Below are 25,843 nucleotides of genomic sequence, written 5' to 3' on the forward strand. Positions count from 1 at the left end.
GCATTTTTTTAAACCTGGGAAGGATCACAAGATTTCTTCAAACTATCATCCAATTTCTTTGATTAGACATCTCTGCAAGATCTTAGAGAGGATGGTTTAATGCTCATCTTGTTTAGCTCCTCATATCAAACAACCTCCTCTCACCCACTTAGTGTAGGTTCTGATGACAGCGCACAGCTGTAGACCACCTGAGTTAGACCTCCACTCATATGGTATGCATTGCCATTTGTCCATTTTTATCAAATTTGTTAATGGACTGACCATTCCAAGTTATTGTGGGTTTGACACTTTCCCATTCTTTTACATAGGAACTTGGAATACCTCTGGGCTGTGTCTTATGTGTCACACGTTTTAGTATAAAGATTAATGTCATCACTAGGCAACTCTCTCCTACAGTTGCAAATAAATTATGTTGGTGAATTCCACGTATTGTTTCAGTTGTTGAACATGAGGTTTATTGAGCAGCAGCTACAGACTGCCTTCAATCGTTTATTGAAGTGGACAACAACAGTTACTCTTTTTCTCTCTTTACAACCATTTGCATGCACTTTTACCACCAATGAGGTATTCACTCTGATCATGAGCTCTATCTCAGTTAAGATGTGCTTCCTGTGGGCCCTAACCCAAAGTTCTTGGGGCTTATACTTGAGAGTAAACTGACTTTTCTTCCACACATGAAGCAGCTATGCATCAAAGGTACAAGAGCATTGAACATGTTCCTTGCCCTCTCTTCCACCTGTTGGGGAATGGATCAATGTTATATGCTAAAATGTATCATGCTTACATTTAATTGAAACTTGACTAGGGGTCTCTGGTCCATATATTTGCAAGGACCTCCACTTTGAAGGTGTTGGACCCTGTTCACCATCTGGGGCTTTGGCTCTACGTGGGGGCTGTTTACACTTTTCCAGTCCAGAGTTTGTACAGAGTCTCATGAACCTCCTCTACACCTCTGCCCTTTGCAACTGTATACTTCAAACTGCAACAGCACCCCACCTGGGATTGTGTTTTCCTTCCTCATTGGGCAAATCTTTGTCAGAGTTGCCGGGCTGCCATATTTTTTTTTCCTTCATATCTAGACACAACCAACTGAATTGGATCTGTCCGTAAATGACATTGCTGTCTCCACTTGTCATCCCATCACCACAGCTTATCACCATTCCCACCTGTAATCTTTCTTTGAGTCATCTTAGGAAGGCAGATACTACTGATTGAAAGTACGTCTTCTATTTGTTGAACATCTTTCAAACCATCATTCCTTTCCCATTTATATTGATCCCCTCTACAGTTTGTGTTCACAGCTGAATCATATGCCATTACTCTTGCCGTGGATCATGTAGAAGGTATGCAGTATACAGATTTACTCTTTATTTTGACTCTCTTAGTTCTCTACTAACTCTGGAATCACTACTCATTACTTCGTACCCTGTTCTCATTGATATTCAAAACCAACTGGCCCATTTCTCCTTATCATCCATTTCTGTCCAGTTCTTCTGGATACTGGGCCACGTTGGTATTTGCAGGAATGAGTTTGATGACACTGCAGCTAAGTCTGTCTGTTCTAGTGCTATCACAGCTGTGCCTGTCCCATACATGGACTAGAGACCTGTATTGAAGGCTCGGCTTTATGCCAGTTGTTAGCCAACATGACACGATAACGAGCTTTTTGAAATCAAACCTTTTGTTGCTCTCTGGTTATCTAACTTTCCATAAGGATCGGAAGAAGGAACTTGTCCATGCTAAGCTACGCATTGGTCACAGTTTTTACTAACTCATCATTTACTTTTATCTGGGACTGATGCGTCAATGTGTGGCCTGTGTGACACTCAAACCACATTTTAGTGTTGTGCCATTATTGCGATCGTGATCAATGGCACTATTTTAAACATGTTTTTACTATGGGTTCACCCTTGACATTAAAGAGTGTCATTGGCGATGGTGACACTGCCGACTTCAGTCGTGGTTTTAACTTTTTAAGGGCCATTGGTCTTTTTAATCTTGTCAAAGTTTTTAAATTCGAAAATTGACCATTGTTTTGATTTAAAATTATTTCTCTTTACATATTTTAAAATTTTACTTTTATTTATAATTTTGTACTGGTTGTTTGGTGCAGATGACCTAGTTGCTTTGTGCCATTTAGTGCAAAACCACAAACCAACAAATCTCATGAATTTATGTAAAACACAAACCTTCTTTTATCTGTTGTAGATATAAACTCTGAATTAATACTGCTATAACTCACATAGTTTCTTTTTGATATGTAACATGGCAGCATCATAATTCCTGAAGGAACATTTATATTAAAAGTACAAAGTACTAAGCTACATATTACCAGTTGTCAAAAGGCAGTTGCACGTAGGATGTTAAAATATCATGAGAATTGGTTTGTTTTGTTTTAAATTTTGTGCAAAGCTACTCAAGGGCTATCTGTGCCAACCATCCCTAATTTAGCAGTGTAAGACTACAGGGAAGGCAGCTAGTCATCACCACCCACTGCCAACTCTTGGGTTACTTCTTTTTTTCATGAGAAAGTATACATGTATATGTTTTCTATAATGAAATGGCTATTTCTTGCGTACAGTAAATACAGATATAATTTTAAGATTTTGTAATTTATTATATATAATTATCAATCTTCTATTCTGCTACAAGTAAGGTCATAATTTTATGAATCATTGTTTAGATTTTTACTGTTTTAAGTAAAAAAATCTCTGGTACTGTCATTTTGATTATTTGATAATATAGATGGAAAAGGGGAAAAAAAAATCACAGAGTTAATTAATATCAAATAGCAGCATAACAATAAGTTAAGTTTATGATACAGTCTTAATAAAATGTTTCATTATTCTTTCTTCGTAGATCATATACAACATTTTCTCATGGCACATTATGATACATACATCTTGAAAACATACCATAAGCTAATGCTATAGCTCTTTTTTTATCTCCAGATTCTCCACTTTTACTCATCTCAACATTGAGAATGTTTACTGCAGTCTTTTATACTCCCCTCCTTTCCGAAATGCCTTAGACAAATTCTAAATTGCAAATCAAATATTTCCACCAACTTCAGTGTGCCCTCTATTTAGGTACTGTATATAAGCACTTCATTCTAATAATGTAATCAGTTTTTCCTGACAAAGTATTTGGCATGGATTTCTGTAAACATGAGTGTTGTGCTTATTTTTATTTACATGACTATTTCAGTTTAAACAGATTACAGTTTTTGTCGATTTAGCTCACTATCGTGAGGTATTTATCTTCAACAAAACTATTGTAACAAACTTATTAACATTGCTCACAGCAATTTGAAGATGTGTTGTGAATTTTTCTGATGTCAACCTCAGATTTTCTTCTTCTGTTTTCTGGCTGGTTTGTTGTTGGGATTTATTGGGCAGAGATGCTTTGTTAGAAAGGGCTCATTTACCATCTTCTGCCCTCAGGAAGTTATTGGAATATTCTTTTCTCCATCCCATGTTATTTGCTGGAACTCCAGATACTTTAAAATCTCAGATACCACCCCCCATTCACATTCTTCTTTATTGTCATTGACTTCTTATCTTTCCAGCTCTAATTTGGGAGTATCAGCCTGTAGTGTTTCCTGACTTCTTTATTTCCAAGATGTATTGTTTTGCATGATAGGTTCTCATTGTATTCTTGGGGATCTTTTGCTCAGGCAGACTGATGACAAGAGTATTGATTATTACTCTAGGAGCTGGGGAGCAATGAGAGCGTGATTACATCTATTCCTGGATATCTGAAATTATTTCACCAGGGATCTATTGGTAGTTCATGTTCTAGATTCAGGGTTGATCATTCAGTTTACATCTCTTCCACTGTTATTTGTGGAACCTGTTGCCTTTTTACCTCCAACAGATCCACAGCAAATAGAGCTCTGTTCCAAGTTCATGAGAGTTGTTAATTAATATCTCAACTCAACCAATTTTAGATTCTCTTTGGTAAACAATGGAACTTTTCTCACCCTTGGATGGCACTTTTTAAACCAGGGCTCTGGATGACCTTGTTTGATGCTTATCTCCATATTCCTATATTAGAATCTTCCTGGAAATTTCTTAAGTTTGTGCATAAGTGTAAGGTGTTACAGTTCCAAGTTCTTCCTTTTGGTCATTCATCAGTGCCTTTTGTCTTCTGCAGAGTTGTTCGAGCTTTTTCTTCTTACCTGCATTACTTGGGACTGTGCACATGTCATTATATGGATGATTGGCTCCTTTCAGTTTCATCCTGTCAATTAGTAGAACAACACTCTCAGATTCTCCTTTCAGAAGCCATAAAAGTAGGCTTTCTCATCATAAAATCTGTTTTGTCACCAATGCAATATTGATGTGTTTCCAATAATCCCTTAAGTTGCACTCAATCAACTTCTCTTAGGTTTCAAGCCATGGAAAGAACCATAAAACTTTTACTTCTGTCTTCTTCTCTCAATGTGTGAATGTTTCTTTCTCTTTTGAGGATGTAGGGCATCCCTTAAGCCTCTCATTCCTTTTGGATAAGTATATATGAGGTCCCTTCAGTGGTTACTGTGTGACCAATGGATTTGGCTATTGTTCTAGATTCTGAATTCAGTTTATTCCACTTATTGCCAAATTCTCTTAGTTGCACCTTATTAGCTAGCTTAAGCATGTTTTTAACTACTTCAGTATTTGCAGGAATGTCTACCTCTACCTATTCCATATTGGAAGTCTGAGATAACCTCTAGCAGGCATTCTTCACCCAGATGTTTGGAATCTCAATCTTCATGCTTGGAAGTTATGCAGTCTTTTGCCTGACATTAGGGTTTAACTTCTACAGTTTCTTTGTAACTTAACTAAATCTCTCCATAGAGCAATAATGATCATATATCAACGGAAATGGAATATTTATCATCAGTGGTGTATTAAAAGAATTTAAAACACTCTTCATCCAAAAGTGTCTATCATTTCCAGGTTTCTAATTTCAGTATTTGAGAAGGGTCTTTGTTTGTGTACAGTGGCTTTGTATAAATTGTTCTTTTTCCATTATTTAGGTGTTCTAAATATTAGAAGTTTTTGAATCCCTAGTTCTATCAGGTCCTCCAAAATCCTTTCACATTCTGCATTTTAAACAACCTTTTTAATTACCAAATTGGGATTTTACATTTGTGTTCCATGTGTCTCACCCTCCTTTTAAGCACTTAACTTCTTGTTCTTTAGTTCATCTTTCTCTTACAATGTATTTTTTGTTGTTGTTTGTCTGTGAACATCATCAGTTGAAGTTGTTTGCAATCCATGTGTATAGGATTATTTATCATTCGACATTTATCCTGCTTTACCTAATGGGTCTTTTTTTTCCAATGATGGCACTCAAGGAAGGGGAAAGATTCTTCTCACCAATCCATTTGCCAGCCATTTCTGACCTTTTTTAACCACTCTGACCCTAATCATATGTTATGTCCTCTCAGGCATCAAGTGTTGTGTGATGGATTTTAACTAATTTTGAGGTACTAGGAACCAATTGTTTATTTATTGAAATTCTTCTATTTCCCATGACAAATTCATTCACATAGACTATAATAGATTATTATTATTATATGAGAGGAATCATTTGCATGTAACATCTCACCATATTCATCATATCTCTATGTTATTAGCTACCCAGTTGAATTGCCCTCTGGAAGACATTGTGCAGACTGGTATGTGGACTAATCATAATACTTTCCTATGTCATTACTTACATGATATAGCAGTTTCCTTCTCTGAGAGTTTTTGACTACCCCATAGCTATTTTTACTGCATCTATTAGACTTCAACCAGAAATTAATACTTTCCTCAATCATATGCTCTTTTAATTCCAAGGTCACTTTATTTCCCACTGAATCCCACTCTGTGATGAATTTTGTCAAGGCACATGTGCTTTCTCTTCTGAATTCTGCACTAACAACCAATTTCAGTATAATTACTACAGGTTGTAACAGGCTCTGTTGAAAGGGTGAGCTATATCTATGTGTCTACCAGATGATAGTAATTTACTATGGACTGTCACTCATGGATAGCCAGGGCTCTCCAACATTTTACCCCCCACCCTACCCAAGACTCTACTAGTGGAGTTTGGGAATCCTACCACCCTGAGATTTTGAATGATTCTCCACTCTTGGAGAAAAGAGTGAAGCTAGGGGATTCTCCTGCTAGGATCCATGAATGTTTTTCCTATATGTTAGTAGGAGTGGCACAAGCTTCTATGGAAGTGTACTCATAATTCTGGTACAGATTTGACACAAAAATGTCTGGTTGTGGAGTGCATGTGTCCTTCTCTCAGATTAATGTCTGTTTGGTATTTTGGTTGTGGGAGATGGTGCACTATCTTCTCATAATCTTAAATTCAAAGTGGTCCCATCCTAAGGTCCTTGACTGAGCATAATCTCCATGTCTTTTCCATAACTCCAGGGTTAAGTGAAGTACTCCTTGTCCACTTGGCTGGGGAGTAAGGATGAATGTTTGTAATTCCAGATTAGATGAGTTCTGTTCCTATGGTTGTGTACAGCATACATGATCCCATTATTTTGAGTCTGGGGTGTTGCCTTTTGGACTTTGTCAGGTAGAGGAGAAAGTTTGTCCACTTAGGTGTTTTATTCATATCCCTCTGATTCCAGTGGTATGAAATGGATCATTCTATGGCTACAGGATAGAATCCAATACCCCTGGCCACTGATAGGGGATATAGGTACCACAACCCCTTAATTCTAACCTTTAGTTGTGGAAAAGCACCTGTCTGGTTGGAGCTGACCTATACTAACAATTAATCATATTCTATTCAACTTTTGATATAAGAACTTGGTTCCAGGTGAAGAGCATACCTGCTCTGGATGTGATGTGGTTTCCCACACTTGTACAATTTTCATCTTGGTACAAGTCTGTTTTATACAAATGATTTCTGTATGAATCATGCCTGCATCAGTCCTTCCACGTTTGTAATGGGGGATTCTAGTTATTATGTCAGCAGATAAGTATGTTTTGGAAGTTAACATTTTCCAAAACTGAAAATGTATTTTTAATAATATTTACTTCTACTGAAACTCTCCCTCCTACCTCTCAACTAAAAGCCTGTTTATGTTTCAAAATAGTGATTACATTATTAAGATGAGATGCTTAAAGTAAAGTACACAGATATTCCAACTTGGTGGAGAAATTTACAAATTAGATTTTGCCTGAGTCATTTGAGTGTGGCACAAAAGACTGGAGCAAGCATTCTCAGTGCTTAGATGAGCAAAGAGTGGAAACCCTAGATTAAGAAATAGCTATAGTGTTATTGGAGGCACGTATTGTTGGAAATACATTTTCAGTTTAGAAATAGTTAACTTACACTTCTGATGTCAGTGTGTTTTATTGTTTAATACAGCACAAAACAAAGCAGTTTTTTCCTTCCTTTATAGGAAGGATTTGAAGGATTCTAGATTTGTATCTTTTCTACGTATCTTATCAACTGTAGAAAATCATTCAGTTGGTACTTCTGAGATGTTTTATTTGAGCTTACTTATCTCATAGTGCATTTTCGCAAATTTTTAGCAATATCCTAAATTGCCTTATCTCATAACTTTGAATTAGATCTTAAATAGAAAATGTTTAATATTTCACATTTTGGAAGTTTTGCAGCAAAGTCACATAGTATTTCTGTTAGAAAGTGTAGAATATTTTATTAGACTCTTGGTGATCAATTATTTGTTGAATAGATTATGTTGTTTAATCTATTTCAGGCTTCCTAGCAACAGCAGATAATGCTTCGGCTGGAAACTATGGAATGTTGGATCAGGTTCTAGCAATTCAGTGGGTTTATGACTTTATAACACACTTTAATGGTGATAAGAATAGAATTACCCTCTTTGGCCCTGGAGCAGGAGCTGCAAGTGCAGGACTTCATGCAATATCTCCACGAACAAGGAGTGAGTCTCATTGTAGCTACTGATACACTTAAGGAGTTTTACATTGTTAACTGTGGTCTCTAGACTTTTAGATGTGAAATTATTTTCATGCATTCAAGAATGAATTTGAAAATTTCATCTCATATTCTAAGGTTGGCAGCTATGCTGCAAAACAAACTAGACTATTGCTACAACTTTCTCCTGTGTATGTGAAGTTCAGTATATAAGGCTCATTTATTAACAATAATTTTGTGAAGTGGTATTAGCTATATTACTGTACTCTCCCTTTATCTTTTGATATGACAATCATACTTTTGAAAAGAACAGCTGTGTATAACTGACAACTAACTTTGATTACTATAACAAGTTGTGATTGATAAAGTTGTGATTATCTGACTAACATGCAGACTGTTTCATGATACTCTAGGATATAAGACCATCTGATGTTACCAAAAAAACTCATGTGCTTTATTGTACATGAAATGCAACTATAATGAAGTAATACATATTATTTAATCATATTGGAAAACATCTGATAATCAGTTATGCTTTATCAACATGTGGTACTTAGCCCACCATCTGTTACCATTATATTAGATTTCTAGTATTTAGCCAAGCTTAAACAAATCATCATACTCAGACTATCTCATGCTACTAAATTATTTATGTATAACTAATACCTCATAACTATCCATTTTTGACCAATGTATGATAAGCATACAATCATTACCTACAAACAACAATTAGTATTTTTGCCAGACATATAGCACTTGGTAAACGCATAGAAAGCATATTTACTTAAACATAATGTAGCTTTGAAATCAGGGTGTTAAGCACGTGACATTACTGAACATAATTACATTACTTGGAGACATAAGATAACATATCAATGTACACACATCATGTGATGAATGATATACTCTTAATATGTTTTCTGAAATTTATAAACAAAGATCCATCTCTATAGCTCTCTCTCTCTCTCTTTATACATATATATATAAAATTACTACTGATAGAGTTAACTAAACAAAATCAAATGGAAGAACTGCATTAAAAATAACAAATCCAAACCTCTGACTAATTATATTAATGTGTTATAACCAAAAACAAGCTGAAACAAAAATAAATTTAAAAATAAAACATAAACATTCTGCAGTAACTGAAAGGATCCCAGGGTAAAAGCTATAATGTGGGATATAAAATGTACCCTAGGTTTTGGAGGTGACTGTGGAAGTAGGACCCATAGTGTGGTGGGGATATATTGTCTATCAGTCTTAACGTCCATTCGTCAGTCTCCCATAAGGAAAACACCTTGTATCTTGTACTTAGCAATAATGAGCTTTATTACTTTCATTTTGGTTCCTGTGCATATAATGCTCTTCTTTTTTGCTCCATTACATCTACTATTTAGCTTCCTTTCTTTGTAAAGTTTCCAATATTCAATGTATCTATTCTGACAATTTTTGCTTCCCTCATTCTTTTCTAGACTAATTTTCCTGACCATAACTGTTGACTTTGTTGTATTTCTTGTTCATTTTACCCAGCAGTTGGGGTTTGCTGCTATGCATTGCTTCCTAGGTACAGCCTAGCTTTATTCTCATTCCTAGTAGACTTAAGATTTATATTTTGGTTTTGGCCAGCCATGATTGTAATCCTCATTCTTCTAGGTGTGGATTCAGCATGCTTATTTGGTTTGTAACTTTAAGGTTGATTTACTCTTACAACATGTAACTTGCCTAGTATTCATAACTTTTACAATAAATTTTTATTAATAAAATTCATCCTGCTGTGGACTTGTAACTGTTAAACTAACATTTTTTTACTGTACACATAATTTATTTAAAGTTCATAATTTTCAGATAACTGGGACACACAGGGTGTTTGTGGTTTTTAGATTGATCTGTTTTTGATTTTTTGTAGTGTACAACCTATTTGAGAATTAAATATTTTAGTTTCTTTTTGTTATTGTATCATGTGGCTCTTTTTAAATTTTATTAGGTTAAATAGTTTAAAAGTCAGAACAGTACTGCTGTATCAAAATGATCTGATATGAAAAGTTCAGTGCTGTAGTCACTTATCTTTTTTAATTTATTAGAAATAGTGAAAAGAGTAATAGCACAAAGTGGATCAGCTGTTGCTGACTGGGCTGTTATTTTAGACCCTCTACACATGATCAATAATTCGCATATACTTGGTGAAGCACTTGGCTGTCCTACAAAATCTTCTTGGAAACTTGTTGACTGTGTACGAAGTAGGAGCGTCCTTGATCTTACCATCACAAATATCAAGGTTTGCTATTCTAGTTTGAAATTAAATTCAAATACCTACAAACCAGTGCCCATTTATTTATTTTGACTTTTGTGCACAAAAAAATGCCAACTATTTGAGTTTTATATGTATATAATTCTTATAATTGTTTACTTACCTTTCAGGTTTCAATAGAGGCCATACTTACATTAAAAGTTTCAGGAAATACATAGTTTCTGTTATGCTTGGTGTAAAAAACAACAACAAACAGCAACAAATGTCAAGTAAATCAAAGACTTAAATTATAAAGAAACTTGTCAAATATCCATGAGTTTTCAAAAATTTAAAAGAGTGCACTTTAACAAGGAAGACACAGCAGTACTTGAACAATGTTTGTTTCTATCTGTTTGAATTAGTGTTTGAAAGTAACTGCAGCTTCATGATATCTTAACTTCAACTTTAGCCACCTTGAAAGCCACAACAATGACTGGGTGTGAAAGATACACTGAAAAAACTTTATGTATGATGTGAAATTAGATATTGACTTTCATTGCGAGTGTGAAATAGGTTTATTATAGATTGAGCCCCCAACTAGTACAGTGGTGAGCCTACAGATTTACAATGCTAAAGTCGGGGGTTCGATTCCCCTCAGTGGGCTCAGCAGATAGCCCGATGTGGCTTTGCTATAAGAAAACACATTTATCATAGATTGGATGGAACAATATTACTGTTCAAGCAGTAATTCATCTGAAGTTTCGTATTGAACTACATTCTTGAAATTGTAATATTTAATTTCTTTGTAGGTAAATTTATCAAAATTATTAAACAATGCCAAATACATTGGTTTAATAATTAAAAAATAACTAGATTGTACTAAATAATATTAATTTCATTTCTGAGTTCAGTTCATTTTTTGAGATCTATAAACATCAAATAACCAGTCACACGATTTAGTACAGTGTGTGTTCAGTAACAGTAGAGTGTGTAAAGTCCAGCTTAGTAGTAAAACAAGTCAGAACCTCAAATTAAATACTTTACATCTTTAGACATAGAGATCAGTAGGTAGAAGATGGTTGAGCATAAGTTACTTCACAGTCACTACAAATTTCATAAAGTGTTATTAGCACATTATGTATCTGCTTTGAGACTTAAACAACCTGGACAGATAAACCTCTGCCTCTTCTATGTAAAATATTTTCTCAAACCAAACGAACCGTTTTTTGCATATATAAACCTCTGCCTGCAATCCCACAACACAACAACTATTCGGCATCATGGGTTAAGTGCAGTAAGTGGGATATAGCTTTGCAACTGAATTAAGAAGAGCAACAATTGGATGACAAGCTATCATGCATATGGACAGCAATAGAAATTATAAAGCCTTTATGCCAGATGACCAGTCATCAACATTCCTGTAACCTTTGACTAGAAAATAGCCTTATTTTAATAATGTGAAGAATGTGTAGATTATTCATATGACATATTTTGTTACTGTATAATGTATTAGACTAACTACCTAACAGTTTATCTTGTATATTTCTTTGGACTTTAAAATAACAAACAAATACATATCCTTAGGAACTACACTCTTGACATAAAAATAACAAGAAAATATATTTAAAAAAAAAGATTATGTAGAGATGACTTATGTCAATCCTTCAAAAACAATGCAAACAAAACAGTAGGGATGATGCAAATGCCATCTCTACATTCTTGTTTGCATTGTTTTTGAAAGATTGATATTAATCATTTGTTGGTACAGGCTATATTTTCAATGCCAAGTTTCATATGGGATGGATTATTTACAGTAGGTGCTTGTGATTTTGCTGGTAATACATTTCAACAGTGGGTAGTATACAATCCACTTGTTTTAAAATAATATATTCAAAACAACTAAAAAATGTGTTACTCTGTTAGTTATCATAGTTGTATCCAGATTTTTAAATAACTGTCACCTATTTTGTCAAAGTTCACAGAGTAACTTTAATTATTTTCAAAACAAATTTTCCTTCTCTACCTCTGTTATTACAATACAAGCTTTGAAACTAATTTTAGAAATTGCCCATTGTGGCTAAACTAGCATGCAGCCTAACTTCACTTTCACTAACTTTTTTGCTTGGTCATATATATATATACATGTATATATATTTGCCCAACTAAGGCCTAGAACTTTCTACAAACTATGAGAGATTATGATGTAACAATACTCACTAAAAGCAATGAGAAACTTAGAAAGATTGGATATTGTTACATCAATTCACAACAACTGAACTATGCAACAGTTAAGTAAGCATACCTGCAATAAATGATCACTTCTAAATACTAAATTTTCCACTAATACTTTATAACTACCTAAATCATAACTGTTGTATTATATTTTAATGAAACAGTTGTATATATATATAAATATAATTCCATCCCTACATTTACTTCCTTTTTTGGAGTTTTGCTTGTTGTTTTTTTAAATGCAGTTTTCAATAGACACAGGTAAGTTATTTTTATATCCCTCTTCTAAATACAATGTGGTTCCAACTGTTAATATTTATTGTTTATCAGTTATTGTTTGATAATTTTGGTTTCACCTCACCCTGTATTTATGTTTTTTAAAGGAACACCAAATTCTGTAAGAAAGCTAACTCTAAGGAGTAATGATAATATTGTTCATATTAGAATTATAATTTTGTTTCAAGTTACTGCTAGTTATTGATATTACTTATAAAAGTGAATAATATGTTTGAAACTATGTCCCCTCAGTAAAGTGGTTGACACCATTGTTTTGATTTTTGAGTTATCATGTTATAAAAAAGAACCAGATTAAAGAAGAACAAAAAATTCATTTTTTCTATGGTATTTACAGATAGTTCCAGAACGTGTGACACAGTCATTATGTAAATATTGTTACAAAAAGAAACAGTGTAGTATTATAATGCTCTGATAATATACTGAGGTACCATTTCATTGAACAACATAAGCCATCCTTACATAGGCAGTGTTAATGCCTGCCTGATAACATGCCCTCAAAGTATGTATCAAAACACATTTACATTATCACACCGAAACAGTAGTTAACATTTTTTTTAAATGTGGGTGTGGCATAATTACAACAGTTAGTTTTTAAGAGTGAAAAATTTAAAATTTGAGATGTCTCTGCTTTTATAAAATATTCATTAATAATAATGTGAAGGAGAAAAATACACTGAATTAATCTCTTTGCAAAACAATTTCAACTTTCTAATACAAATGTGTTTTGAATGAAGGTCTTGTTCTATAGAAGTTTGAGTACATTATATTAAAATGATTTTTAATATGTGAATCATAAAATCACAAAACAGGTACAATTAACATAATAAATAGGTGGTGTGATGTCACTGAAAATTTATCACTTGTAGAAGAGGTATGCAAGGGTGATGTCACTGAAAATTTATCACTTGTAGAAGAGGTATGTGGCGTGATGTCACTGAAAATTTATCACTTGTAGAAGAGGTATGCAAGAACTCTCTCCATACAAAATATTTATCACTTGTAGAAGAGGTATGCAAGAACTCTCTCCATACAAAATATTTATACATTTAGATAAGGATTTAGAATTACCAAGATGCACATCTCTTGTACTTAATGGCAGTAGAAAAGAATATGGATAAACTTAGGGAACCAGAAACATCCAGAAAGAGACAAAAGTTATGACCTAGTTATACATTAGTAAAGTATGGCATCTTATAACAGGTGAAAAGCCACAAACACAAAGGTCACTAGCAAAAGCCATCCACATGTTTAAGACAAGAGACACATGCAAAATTTTGTAATTCATATGTATTTGCAAAATGAACTTAAGTATTGTTCATTATCTAATTCTCTAAAAACAGGTAAGATGAAGCTGAAAGTTAACTAATAATATGTTATGTGATGTGTATACTAATAGAACCTATAAATACATAATTGCATATTTTAACAGATTATTTATTAAAAAAAGCACTTTTATTCAATAAATCCACCATGAAATTTTCAAAACACAAATCGCTCACATATAACACTCCCTATAACTGTTTTCTGGGTTAGTCCTTTTTTCAAATAATTGTGTACACAGGCTTACAAGAAAAACAAAACAACATTGCTACATCATTCACTTCAAGCAACAGTAAACAAATGATATAAGGAAGGATCTCTGCTTAGAATTGTGATACAACTCATGTATACAGAAGTTTATCCCAAGATATATCCATAGAATAAAACAGTTATTCATTTATACCTTACAGTAACATATCATTCAAGTAGCTTGGTGCAGCACCAACAGATTTCTATTCTTTTATATTGTTAAACTGGGTACTTGTACTTTGTACATTAGAATCACTAAAGAAAACTTGCAATGAGGATTGTTATTCTTTGGACATGACAGCTCTATGATAGAGCTTATTGTGATTGGAATTATGCTGCAGGGCTATTGTCATGTTGTATAGTCACCAGACAGAACATGCCCAAATGTGTTGATATAGAATGACATAATAAATCATTAAAGTCATTGTAATATAATGTACTTAATTTCTGTAATATATACTTAGTATTTTAATGTTTACTCTTTAAAACTACAGATGCAGTTTTGTGATTGAAAGTAAAAAAAGAGTGTTATCAATATTACCTCTGCAATATTTTGTACAACACTTTTCATACTGACTTAGGATATATTAACTATAGTAAGTGCATGTATGTTTGGATTCCATAACAGATTCTTCTTGATTATCTTTTTTGATATACTTTAGAAATGAAATTACTTTTTATTAAATACAACAGTTAACTCTATATGGTTTATTTTGAAGGAAATAGTATTGTTACTGAAACTTATAAATATTGATATTTTTCAATTTATCATCTTTATTTCCAAAGTCATGATTTTAAAAGGATAACAATGTGAATGCTTATGTTTTCTAATTTTATTGATTGAATCAGTATGGTAATTGTAACCTCAACCCAAATGTTGTATTACTGATCATTTTATTAAAATGGCAAGCGCTACAAAATAAGAGACCATCAACTATAACAAAGAAAAATAACAATTGAAAGCATATAACATGACAAAACATTTTAGTAGCATGATACACGACTTCATCTGGTTAGCAAGAACAACATATCTTCCGATAGCTCGTATGTAAAACACATAAAGGCCACATAAAACATATCAAAGTGAAGTAGACATAAACTCAGAATTGAATTAAAAACATGTCAGTGTATGAAGAATTCAGAATAGCATCGACCCATACTTTCTCAGGTGACAGTTCATTGAACACAAAAGTATCATTTATGAACAAAATTACAAATTTTAATATTAGATCCAAACCCACATGGTGAATCGGGGAAATTCCCACAAAAATCATTATTTTTTTTTATGATCCACAAAACTTACAATTGCTTATAGACTTTGGGGGGGAATACAGTCGTAGTTTGAATTAAAAAAAAAAACAGGGACAATCCAAATTTTGAAAATTTCTCATATCTCGTGATAACAACATTTCTTGTAACAGACTCAATCTCACATGGATTTGATCCAACATATGGACACTCACCTCCTTTATACAATACTGTATCACTACACACAGCATTTGAATTGGTTTACAATTTGGATCTAACACTCATACATGAAAATACATTCAAAGGATTATATCATTGATTAAACAGTAAGCCATAGAACATTCTTATATATTTGGATAAAACTGCATATAATGGAGTCTGAAAGTGATCCGAAGTTACAACTGGTACTATTTTAAAATGCGTAAGATTCTCATTTCACAAAGGTGATTTGGCTAGGGCCACTTCTAACTAATACAAATTAATGTTTGACACTGAAGATGCTTGAAACACTGCATGATACAAAATGGATAAATAGTGTTGAGCAAAACTTTCATCAAATTTCACAGTAATGAAGTAAAGCAATATTTTAAATATTAGTTGTACTCCTGGCACAAAAACTGAGTATGTGGAGAGATACCTGAAGAAATACATAGCTTACCATTCCCCTTTGAAACTATGAGTTTGTTCCTTTTTTAATATTTCATTAATACTAACTGAACTGAAGGAAAAAAATTATTTGCAAATTAAATATCTAAAGTCTGTAAAATAAATCATTTAGATTGAACAGTAGTTGTGTTTAAATAACATGTTTTTTATCCATGTGTACATACATATGTGTGTGTGTGTGTGTGTGTGTGTGTGTTTGGGAGCTACTATTCTTTGTTACATATGGTTATTTTCTTGCAGCCAAAGGTTGGTCGTTTATCTTGGGGACCTGTTATTGATAGGTACACTAGGAATTATAACCAGTGGTTCCTTCCTGACCCACCAGAGCTTCTGTTACAGGATGATAATTTCAAATTTCCTGCTGGCTTTAGTTACATGGGGGGTGTAACAAGAGATGAAGCATCTGCATTTTTGGGTAATGCTATTTATTTGTATTATTATAAAAATTAAAATTATTATTTTTCATAGCTGAAGAAAACTGTAAATTGATTACAAGGCTTGTTCGATTCAGCTGCATCTCCACTCTGTTAATTAGAAGACTATGGATACTGCATTTGTCACTAGCTCTAGCTAATATCCTATTGGACAGTTATGATACTCTTACTTATGCTATGTAATAATGCACTATATTTTTCTGTTATCTTAAGTTCTGTCTGTACTCCATGATATGTATTATGATTTATCCTGGACAAGCCTTCAATTTATAATGTTATGCATTGTAATTTCAAATAGCCTGAAATCAAGTTAAATGGTAATTTAAATCTTGAAGTTAATAAAATATTGAGACATATTAAATTTGAGATATTTGCTAACAAGTTTGATACACACATTAATACAAATATATTTCAATATACAGTTTATAACAGTAGTTATTAAAAATAATTATTTATATACACAAATTTTTCAAATTTTCAAACAATTGTGAGTCTTTAATCTGGTCTGGAACTGAATATTTTATTGACAGTTCATAATGAGTGAACTAATTTTGAGTTGATATTGTTACAATTAATTTAATGGGTATTTTATCACTGCCGAAGTTACCTAATGTATTTGAGTAATACAAACATCCAGTGGTAATCTGCTGAAATTATACTGATTGTAAAGTTTGAAATCTATAAACATTCCTGGTCAAATATCTGTAGTTTCTCGATTAATAACTGTTAACCACAATTATAGCTTTTAAGGTTTATAGTATACCAATTGCAACAAACCAATAATATATACTTTCTCTTGGCATGTCAATTTATAAGCTTTAGGTGAGGTTCTTGAATGTTCAGTTTGCAACAATATTGATAATCACTGGTACTTTACATACATACATAGTACATTGTTGATTCCTTCAAATGTAGTGAATAGGCAAACGTTTTGTGATACAAATTTAACAGTTTAAGTTACATGCATTTCTAAAAATATATTTAACTAAAACAAACATCAATGTTAAAGTAAATATATATTAGTAAATCCATTACATTCTGTACTCCACTTGTGGAAGAGCAAACATTGTGTAATAAATTGTATTATGTTCTTACATTTGGAAAGTAAAGTTTCTACCTACATTCAAATTTTGAAGTATATTACAAATGGATAAGTGGATAAATTTATTAACAGATCATGGATAAACTTATTAAAAATTACAGAAATGATTTCCATTTTCAGAGTTTGTTTACAGGTATAAGATGACATTACATATTATGAAAATTTTGGAATATTATTTTTCAGCTATTTAGGAATGTTTTTTGCATTAAGATAATTTATGTTGCTGTTAGTAATACCACTAGACAAACCATCTTTGTTTTATAGAATATAGTTATTGTCTAATTCATTATGCTAAATATATTTTTACTTTATAAGCCTAGAATGTCTGTATTGTTCTCTTCACATGCAGGTAAGGTTTCAAAAACAGAAATTTAGGGTCTGTATACTTTGTTTGCTGTTTTTGAACATTTTAATTAATCATTTTATTTCATGTTTTAATGTTATTTCTCTTCTTTCACTTAATTTTTTTCAAACAATCTGTCAGTTTTTAAAATTTGTTACCTACCTTCTTATATCGATTCTAAACCTTAGTAATATATGTGTTTCTTCTATAACTTTCTGTTCTCGGCATAAATAAGACAGTTATAACAAATTATTTCTTTACTTTTCTTTTATTTTACAGGTTGGCTGTAAGGTTTTGTTATACTTTGTTAAATACAGATTTTTTGGGAAATAATCATATTAAAAGTTTTTTATGTTCTGATTTGTCTGGAAATAGCATCTGATGATCATGCTGATGCATTATTATATGGTTGATGGTAATATTTTATTCCTAAGGTATCTGAGAAACAAAAGACAAACACAAATAGTAAAATAACATGATAACAAAGAGGTTTGAAGGATATACAGTAGGATAGTGCTCTATTAATTGATTTTACTATCTGTTAAAGGCCTTAGCTTCCCTTGGTCATACTCTATGTACTGTACTTTATACATATGTTGTTAAACTGGAAATGAGATTTCTTGTGGCAAAATTCATGAGTGTCAAAAACAAACATTTAAGAAACTTATTATTATTATTATGTGCTTACTAATAAACAGATGTAGGTACTAGCACTAGACTAGTCTGTTTTTACTGAGCAGTTTAAGAACATTTTAAGATATACTTAGGTTAAAAGTAGATGGTTTTACATTAGAGTGCTTAATTTGCTTTCATGAATAATTATGTTCAATAAATACTTTTTTGGTTAATTTTTGTTTCAGTAGACCTATCAATTAAATTCTGTGGAGTATGTTAGGCCTTTTAGAATATTTTCTGTTATTTTAATATATATAACTATTCTGTAATACTTCTTTATCAGGTTTAATTATTACAGTACAGTTGTTTCAGATAAGAGACCAAGGCAATAACTCAAACTTCTGTGATTAATTTTATCTTCAAAAAAAAAAAAGTAATAAATAAAAGTTTATATTTTATTTTGTCATGAAAATATTTTCTTAATTGTCTAATTATATTAAATGTGCATTAGTATTGTAACAAGGTATCGTTCAGAATCAACAGTCATGTTTTATGTAAAATATATTGCAGTTTTATAGCTACTTAAAAGATTTAACGTTCATATGGCTATGTAATGTGTAATAATATTGTAAGATAAATGTTGAGATGGAAATTAAAAATTGATTAAACCCAGCTAGAAAAGAGGATTAGTTGTTTTGTTTGACATTTAAGTTTCCCATAGTTTAAAAGTCAGTTTTTATAAAATTTTAAATTAAACTTTATATAAAAGCTGAATCTTTAAGACCACTGTATGTCTTTACATAGTTTTACATGTATTGCCTTTTTCAATGGCATGAAGTAGAACTAGATGTTAGACGTTTTTATTCTATATTTAATCTTTGTGTACCTTAAAAACTTTATTAGCTGTTCTACATGTTTATTTTATAAAGAGAGTATGTAAAACTTAAGTGATTATGTGTGAGAAAATTAACTATTTAAGTCCTTGAAAATGACAAATGAGTAAATATGACACTTTCCCTCTAGTATATTTATTATTTCTTTTGGACAAAAATGTTTTGAAGATTATACTTAAGATTCTAATTGTATTTTGACTTATAGTAACAATAACAAAAACTAATTCCAATATGGAAAAAAAAATTCTGAAAACTTGGGAAAACAAACACCTCTATAAATATATGTTATGAAGTAAACAGACTGTGTATTAAAATGTTATTCAGCTTAAGATTTAAAATTTGTTAATAAACGTTTTTTCGTTTTTTTCTTATAGTCAATGACAAAGATTTAATACAACGTAACTATGAAATAACACAGAAAGTGTTTAAAGAGAGGATTCAAGAATATGGAAAGATGTTTAATTATACACTTAATCCAGAAGCTGTCTATAATGCTCTCTCTTTTATGTATACTCCATGGATGGATCCTGAAAATAACACTCTCCTTCGTGAGAGATATATTGATGTAAGTATTTATGTTATTCCATGATAAAACTTTTGATGTGGCTTACAGCTTATCCATAAAGTATTATTGTTTTCAAATAGATTTAGATTAAAAACTGTATATGTTATTTTAAAATTATTTTGTTTAATTTTTTGTAGCAAACTTATTACATAAAATTTTAATTCAATAATTGTTTTTAAAAAACAATCTATATTTATTATTTAATGTAACTGATAAATAACAAATATGCAAAGAAATTTAAAAATGATATGATATTCTACCAATTTAATTACTTGTTTGATATAAGAGAAAAGTCTGGATCATTATACATCAAATTAATTAGTAAAAAATCTGTGCCAATGCACATGAGATTGACATGTAACTGTAAAATTGACTTGTTCCATTTGGTTCTGTTCCTTAGAAACACTTCACAGCTGCTCATCTATCTTTTTTTTTATATTTGTCATTGGTTTAATTCATCTTTTCCACATTGTGATTATTTAGTAAAGTCAACATTGAGATTCAGTTATTACTGCTAATTTTTCAACTCTAGACAGAATTTGCTACTTACTATTTTTAATTACTTAATTGATTCTTAGTGGCCCAGAGATGAACAAGTATTTTGAGAAGAGGTTATGAATAATAACATACTTAAAAAAGTTACAGGAAACAATAGATCATTCTATCTTAAAAAACAGAAAATAAGCAAAAACATAATTATGTTTAATGATTTCATAAGGACAAGTTAATATGTTTATACTATTTCATAAGGACAAGTTAATATGTTTATACTATTTCATAAGGACAAGTTAATATGTTTATACTATTTCAGTTGTTTATTTGTGTAATAAAGTTGTGATGTGTATGTGAATTCTTTCAATCAGATGATAAACTCATTTTTATGTCAAGAAGAAAATGTATGTTTTCAAGATTTGAAAAGAAATGTGCTTCTAAAAATATTGCAAATCAATGTCAAAATGCTAAAATTATGATTTCAATCTGGAGTAAAATATAATTTTAGAAGTTTGAACTACTGATGAATAATATAAAATATTTCAAGGTTTGATTATAATTCAAAGTTGTATGCTATTTTATTGCTGTAGAGCTACAAGTGTACATGATAAAACCTGTACTTGATAGCCATTTAATATGAATGTTTTCTTCTGTTGGTATTAGGAAATATATATACATTCAATTATATATCTAGCTTTGTAGTTAACAAGTTAGATAAAGAAGTTTATTGTAATAAAGTTCATATTTTATTTATTGTAGTAACATCTAAATAAGGTAGATGTTTTAAAGTGTTTGATAAAACATTTACAGGGACATTAATGTTATAACAATTTTTATTATAGTTAGTATGATTCTTGCACTTAAGATTAACTTAAATTTGGGACAATATTGAACCTAGTGGTTTATCTTGGCTGTTCCACACTTTAAATTAACTTAAAAAAAACCTTCAATGCCAGCCCTTTTTAATTTATAGACTTATCTTCTTTTTTCAAACTCAATTAAATATACTGATTCTACAACATCTGATAGTAATCCATTCCAAAAGCTAACTATCCTGTTAGGAAAATAAAACTCTCTTAGCTGAAGATGATTTCTACCCTGCCAAAATTTATATTTGTGTTCCCTAGTTCTACTATTCTCACTGTTAAGTATGACAAATTATGTTTTATTAACACTATCAACACCTCAGTGAGATCACCTGTAACTCTTCTTTTCAAGAGAAAACAAATTGAGAGATTTTATCTTTGCATAATGTGACAACACATCCATTCCAGGCACGCTTTTCTGAACTCTTCTAACAGTTGATGTCTTTTCTATAGTAAGTAATCCAAAAATGAACACACTATTCCAAATAACCTAAACCTGTACAATAAAATTATAACCTCTTTAGACTTATATTCAGTATTTCTGTAGATACAACCTAAAACCCTATTTGCTCTACTGTTAGCAACAGCACACTTAAGAGACTGATCCTAAGTTTTACATTTTCAGCCAACATTTTACCATGCATCCTTTCTGATGTTCTAATTTCCTATTTCACCAACTTCCTTCATATTGTGTAGTCTTTTAATTCTCTTGTCATACTGTTCAGTTTAAATTTCTTAAATTTATGATGGTTTTCTTTCATCTTTCAAAAATTTTGAGAGCCAACTTGTTTGTTTTTTTTACTTGTAGCTACCATTTTCTTTTTAAAAGGAATATGTTTACCTTGAATATTTAAAAATCTATCTTTATCAATTTTCCACATCTTATCAGTGTCCTCAGGTAACTCAGCTGTCCAATTTACAACAGATAATTTTTGTTACATCCCTTCAAAGCTTGCTTTTTGAAATTGGTTGTCAAAATATCATTATTTCTTATCTCCATATGCAACAAAACATCAAATTTAATGAACACTTGCACCCAGATGTTCTTCAGTTTCTACCCTGTTAACAGTTTCTATGTTTAAAGTTAACAGTAAATCTAAAATAACAGTTTCTGGTACATTCCTTGATTGATTTGTGAAGAAAGCCCTCTTGAACAGTTTCCAAAACTCTTCTTCTCATGGTTTGACTCTTGCATTTCCCCATCTATATGCCTGAAATTAAAATGATCCATAATTATGATTTCATTAACATTGTAAAGTCTCTCACTAGTTTCCTCAGTATCATTTGATCATCTGTAACAAATTCATAATAACATATCCACTAACAGAAACCCAAATGGATTCAATATCCTTGCTGTTATCTTTGATATCATCAATTTTAACAGAATGTAATTCGTGTTTTAAATATAAAAGCCACTCTCCCCCACTTTAATACTCTATTTCATTTAAATAGCCTGTAACTCTGTATTTCAAAGAAACTTCTTTCAACAAAATAATCCTTTTTTAACTTCTCATTACATCATAATTCTCCATTTCTTAAGTCTCCATGCTGTGAAGTCATCTATTTTATTTCTTCTGCTTCTAGTATTTCAGTAGTAACAATTACACCTAGCCTTATAACTACTGCTATATTTATTTCCTATGCTTAATTTTTTCTGCTTCTTATTCCTTTTATATTTAGTTTTTTTTGTAACTCTCACTAGTGTCTAGTCCGAGGTTAAACCTTTTCTTAAAGCTGAGTTAATAATCTCAGCAAATAAGCTAACCCCTACCATACTTAAATGTAAACCATCTATTTGAAAAAGCTCCTTTCTTCCACTGAACCTGTCCCACAAGTTCAAATGGCCTATCTGCTCATCCTTACTTACTAACTTAAGCCCAGCATTTAGCCCTTGTGACATACTTAAAACTTCATCCCCACAGTTAATTTTGGGCAGTTTTGCTGACCAAATTAAGTCATAGCTTTTTCTTTAAATGGCTTTATCAACCCTTTGTACTTATTAATTAACTCCTCTGACCTACCTTTCCCTACATCATTTACCCCTACATGCTCCACAAACACAGCATATTTGCTAGCCAACTTTATTATATCTCCCACTTTGTCAGTTATATTTTCCATCTGTGCTCCTGGGTAGAATAATGAAGCATCTGATTCTCTTCTCACTATTTTCTTCACAGATTATTCTATTCACATACCTTGTCAAGGAATCACCTATAACTGTAACACCCTTATTGTCCATATCCTTCCCTGACCATTTTGTTTTCCTTACCATAAATAGCTCCTTATTGCCTCTACTTGGATTAGGATAGCTTCAACTTCTCCAACCTACAAACTCTACATAAAAATTGCACATCTTCATTACTAGCTTCCTTAAAAGTACACACCAGCACCAAGTTTTCAAATAAAACTCACTTATTTTACCCATTACATGTAAGAAACTATGAATGCTTAACTTCTACACTAGTCTTAACTATTGCATTTATACATGTAGCTTGAAAATAAATACTTATTGCTAAATAGCAGTTGCCTATTGTTAATACTGTTACTGTTAAGCCTAAGGTTTTAGAAACAATGTTATACTCTTCAAAACAAGAAACGCAAAAGGGATATTTTTGTTATTTTAAAGAGAAATATATGTAATAACGTTACAAGCTTAGAGTATGTGATGTTACACGTGTTAAGGCACTGATTGTCAGATCAAAATGACAATAAAAGTTGTGCACTTTGAAAACGGAGGAAAACATCAGATTTTTCGCCAAAACGCATGCGTGTCCAATAAATTTGTTTGAGAGATCTGCATGTTCTGCAAGTGCAACATGTGCAAAATCCCTATAAAAGTGACGGGTTTTTGGTTTCCATAGCTCAGCGTTAAGCCACTGACACGCAATACAGTTACGCCAAGGCTGGCTGAAGCACAACGCAACAACGCCATTGGTCGCTTGGAAGCAGGCGAATCTCGATCAGATGTTGCCAGAGCTGTGAATGTCCACCCAAGCACCATCACAAGGCTATGGAATCGTCACCAACAACATGGTTCAACTTGTGACCGTCCACGATCTAGCAGACCTTGTGTGACCACGCCCGCACAAGATCGCAACATCCGGTTATGTCACCTTTGGAATAGGACCACCACTGCGACGTCAACTGCCTCAACCATACCAGGGCTGCGTAGGATTTCCGATCAGACCGTACGCAACTGTCTACGAGATGCAGGAATCCGACCTCGACGTCCAGTCAGAGGCATCATCCTCACCCAGCAACATCGTCAAGCACGGCTGCAGTGGACTCGGGCACATCGGGTATGGCCTCATCGACGATGGAGGCATGTTTGGTTCAGCGATGAATCACGTTTTATGCTTCGTAGGCAGGATGGAAGGACCCGTGTTTACCATCGCAGAGATGAACTTTTTTGCAGCAAACTGTGTGCAGGATGTTGACATATTTGGTGGTGGCAGCATCATGATGTGGGCTGCCATCGCCTACAATGCCAGAACTGACCTTTTGCACATTCGAGGGAATCTTACGGCTCAACGATACGTCTTCAAGATTCTTAGGCCCCATGTGCAACCCATCATGGTGAACGTCAGCAATGTTTTTCAACATGACAACGCCCGTCCTCACACAGCCCGACTCACCACTGTCTTCTTGAGACACCACAACATCAACGTTCTTCCCTGGCCCTCCAGATCACCAGGTTTAAACCCCATCGAACATCTTTGGGACGAGTTGGACCAACGTCTGCGACGGCGACAACCTCAACCGCAGACTCTACCTCAGCTTGCAGCAGCTTTGCAGGCTGAGTGGACAGCCATTCCACAGGATGTGATTCTTCATCTCATCGCTTCCATGGGCAGGAGATGCCAAGCAGTTATTGATGCTCACGGGGGGCATACTCGTTATTGAGGTTGAGTGACGTTAAACTTCACCTAGTGAGCATGGACTTCACCTTTGCAGACTTTGGATGTTCAGCAGTGAATGTGCAAAGTTTCACACATGTCATACAGAACTACCCGGAATAAACTTGTTAACAATTTGTCTCATATTTTGCCTTTTGCGTTTCTTTTTTGAAGAGTATATTTTTTTATCACTACTTTACTGTCACACGAAAGTAATAATGTTTATCTTTTGTTATATATAGGGTGGCCCGTAAGTCCATACCCATCCATATATCTTATGTATCCAGTGTATCTATTTGCTATCCCTCATTTTCGCTGCATATTATTATGCGACGCCATGTTCTGTGAGACATTTTCATGTGTAAATGGGCTTAAATCGGCCATATTTCTCTGAAAAAAAAGGAAAAATTTATAACACATGTGTAATTGAATATAACATGATAACATATGGATGGGTAGGGACTTAAGGGCCACTCTGTAGAATTTAGAAACA

At 32.6% G+C, this 25,843-nt stretch overlaps 1 protein-coding gene across 3 annotated transcripts in view; it reads left to right on the forward strand.

Annotated features, from left to right (window-relative positions):
* Nucleotides 1–25,843, forward strand: part of LOC143233468 (cholinesterase-like) — an 82,747-nt gene that overhangs the window by 36,285 nt on the left and 20,619 nt on the right. For all 3 annotated transcript variants that reach the window (XM_076469723.1, XM_076469724.1, XM_076469725.1), the window contains 4 exons: nt 7,727–7,912; nt 9,987–10,180; nt 16,385–16,559; nt 19,906–20,096. In XM_076469723.1, the coding sequence (XP_076325838.1) occupies nt 7,727–7,912; nt 9,987–10,180; nt 16,385–16,559; nt 19,906–20,096 (746 nt within the window). The remainder of the gene's footprint in view (nt 1–7,726; nt 7,913–9,986; nt 10,181–16,384; nt 16,560–19,905; nt 20,097–25,843) is intronic.

This window comes from Tachypleus tridentatus, chromosome 12, assembly GCF_004210375.1.
Source record: "Tachypleus tridentatus isolate NWPU-2018 chromosome 12, ASM421037v1, whole genome shotgun sequence".
NCBI classification, from domain to species: Eukaryota; Metazoa; Arthropoda; class Merostomata; order Xiphosura; family Limulidae; genus Tachypleus; species Tachypleus tridentatus.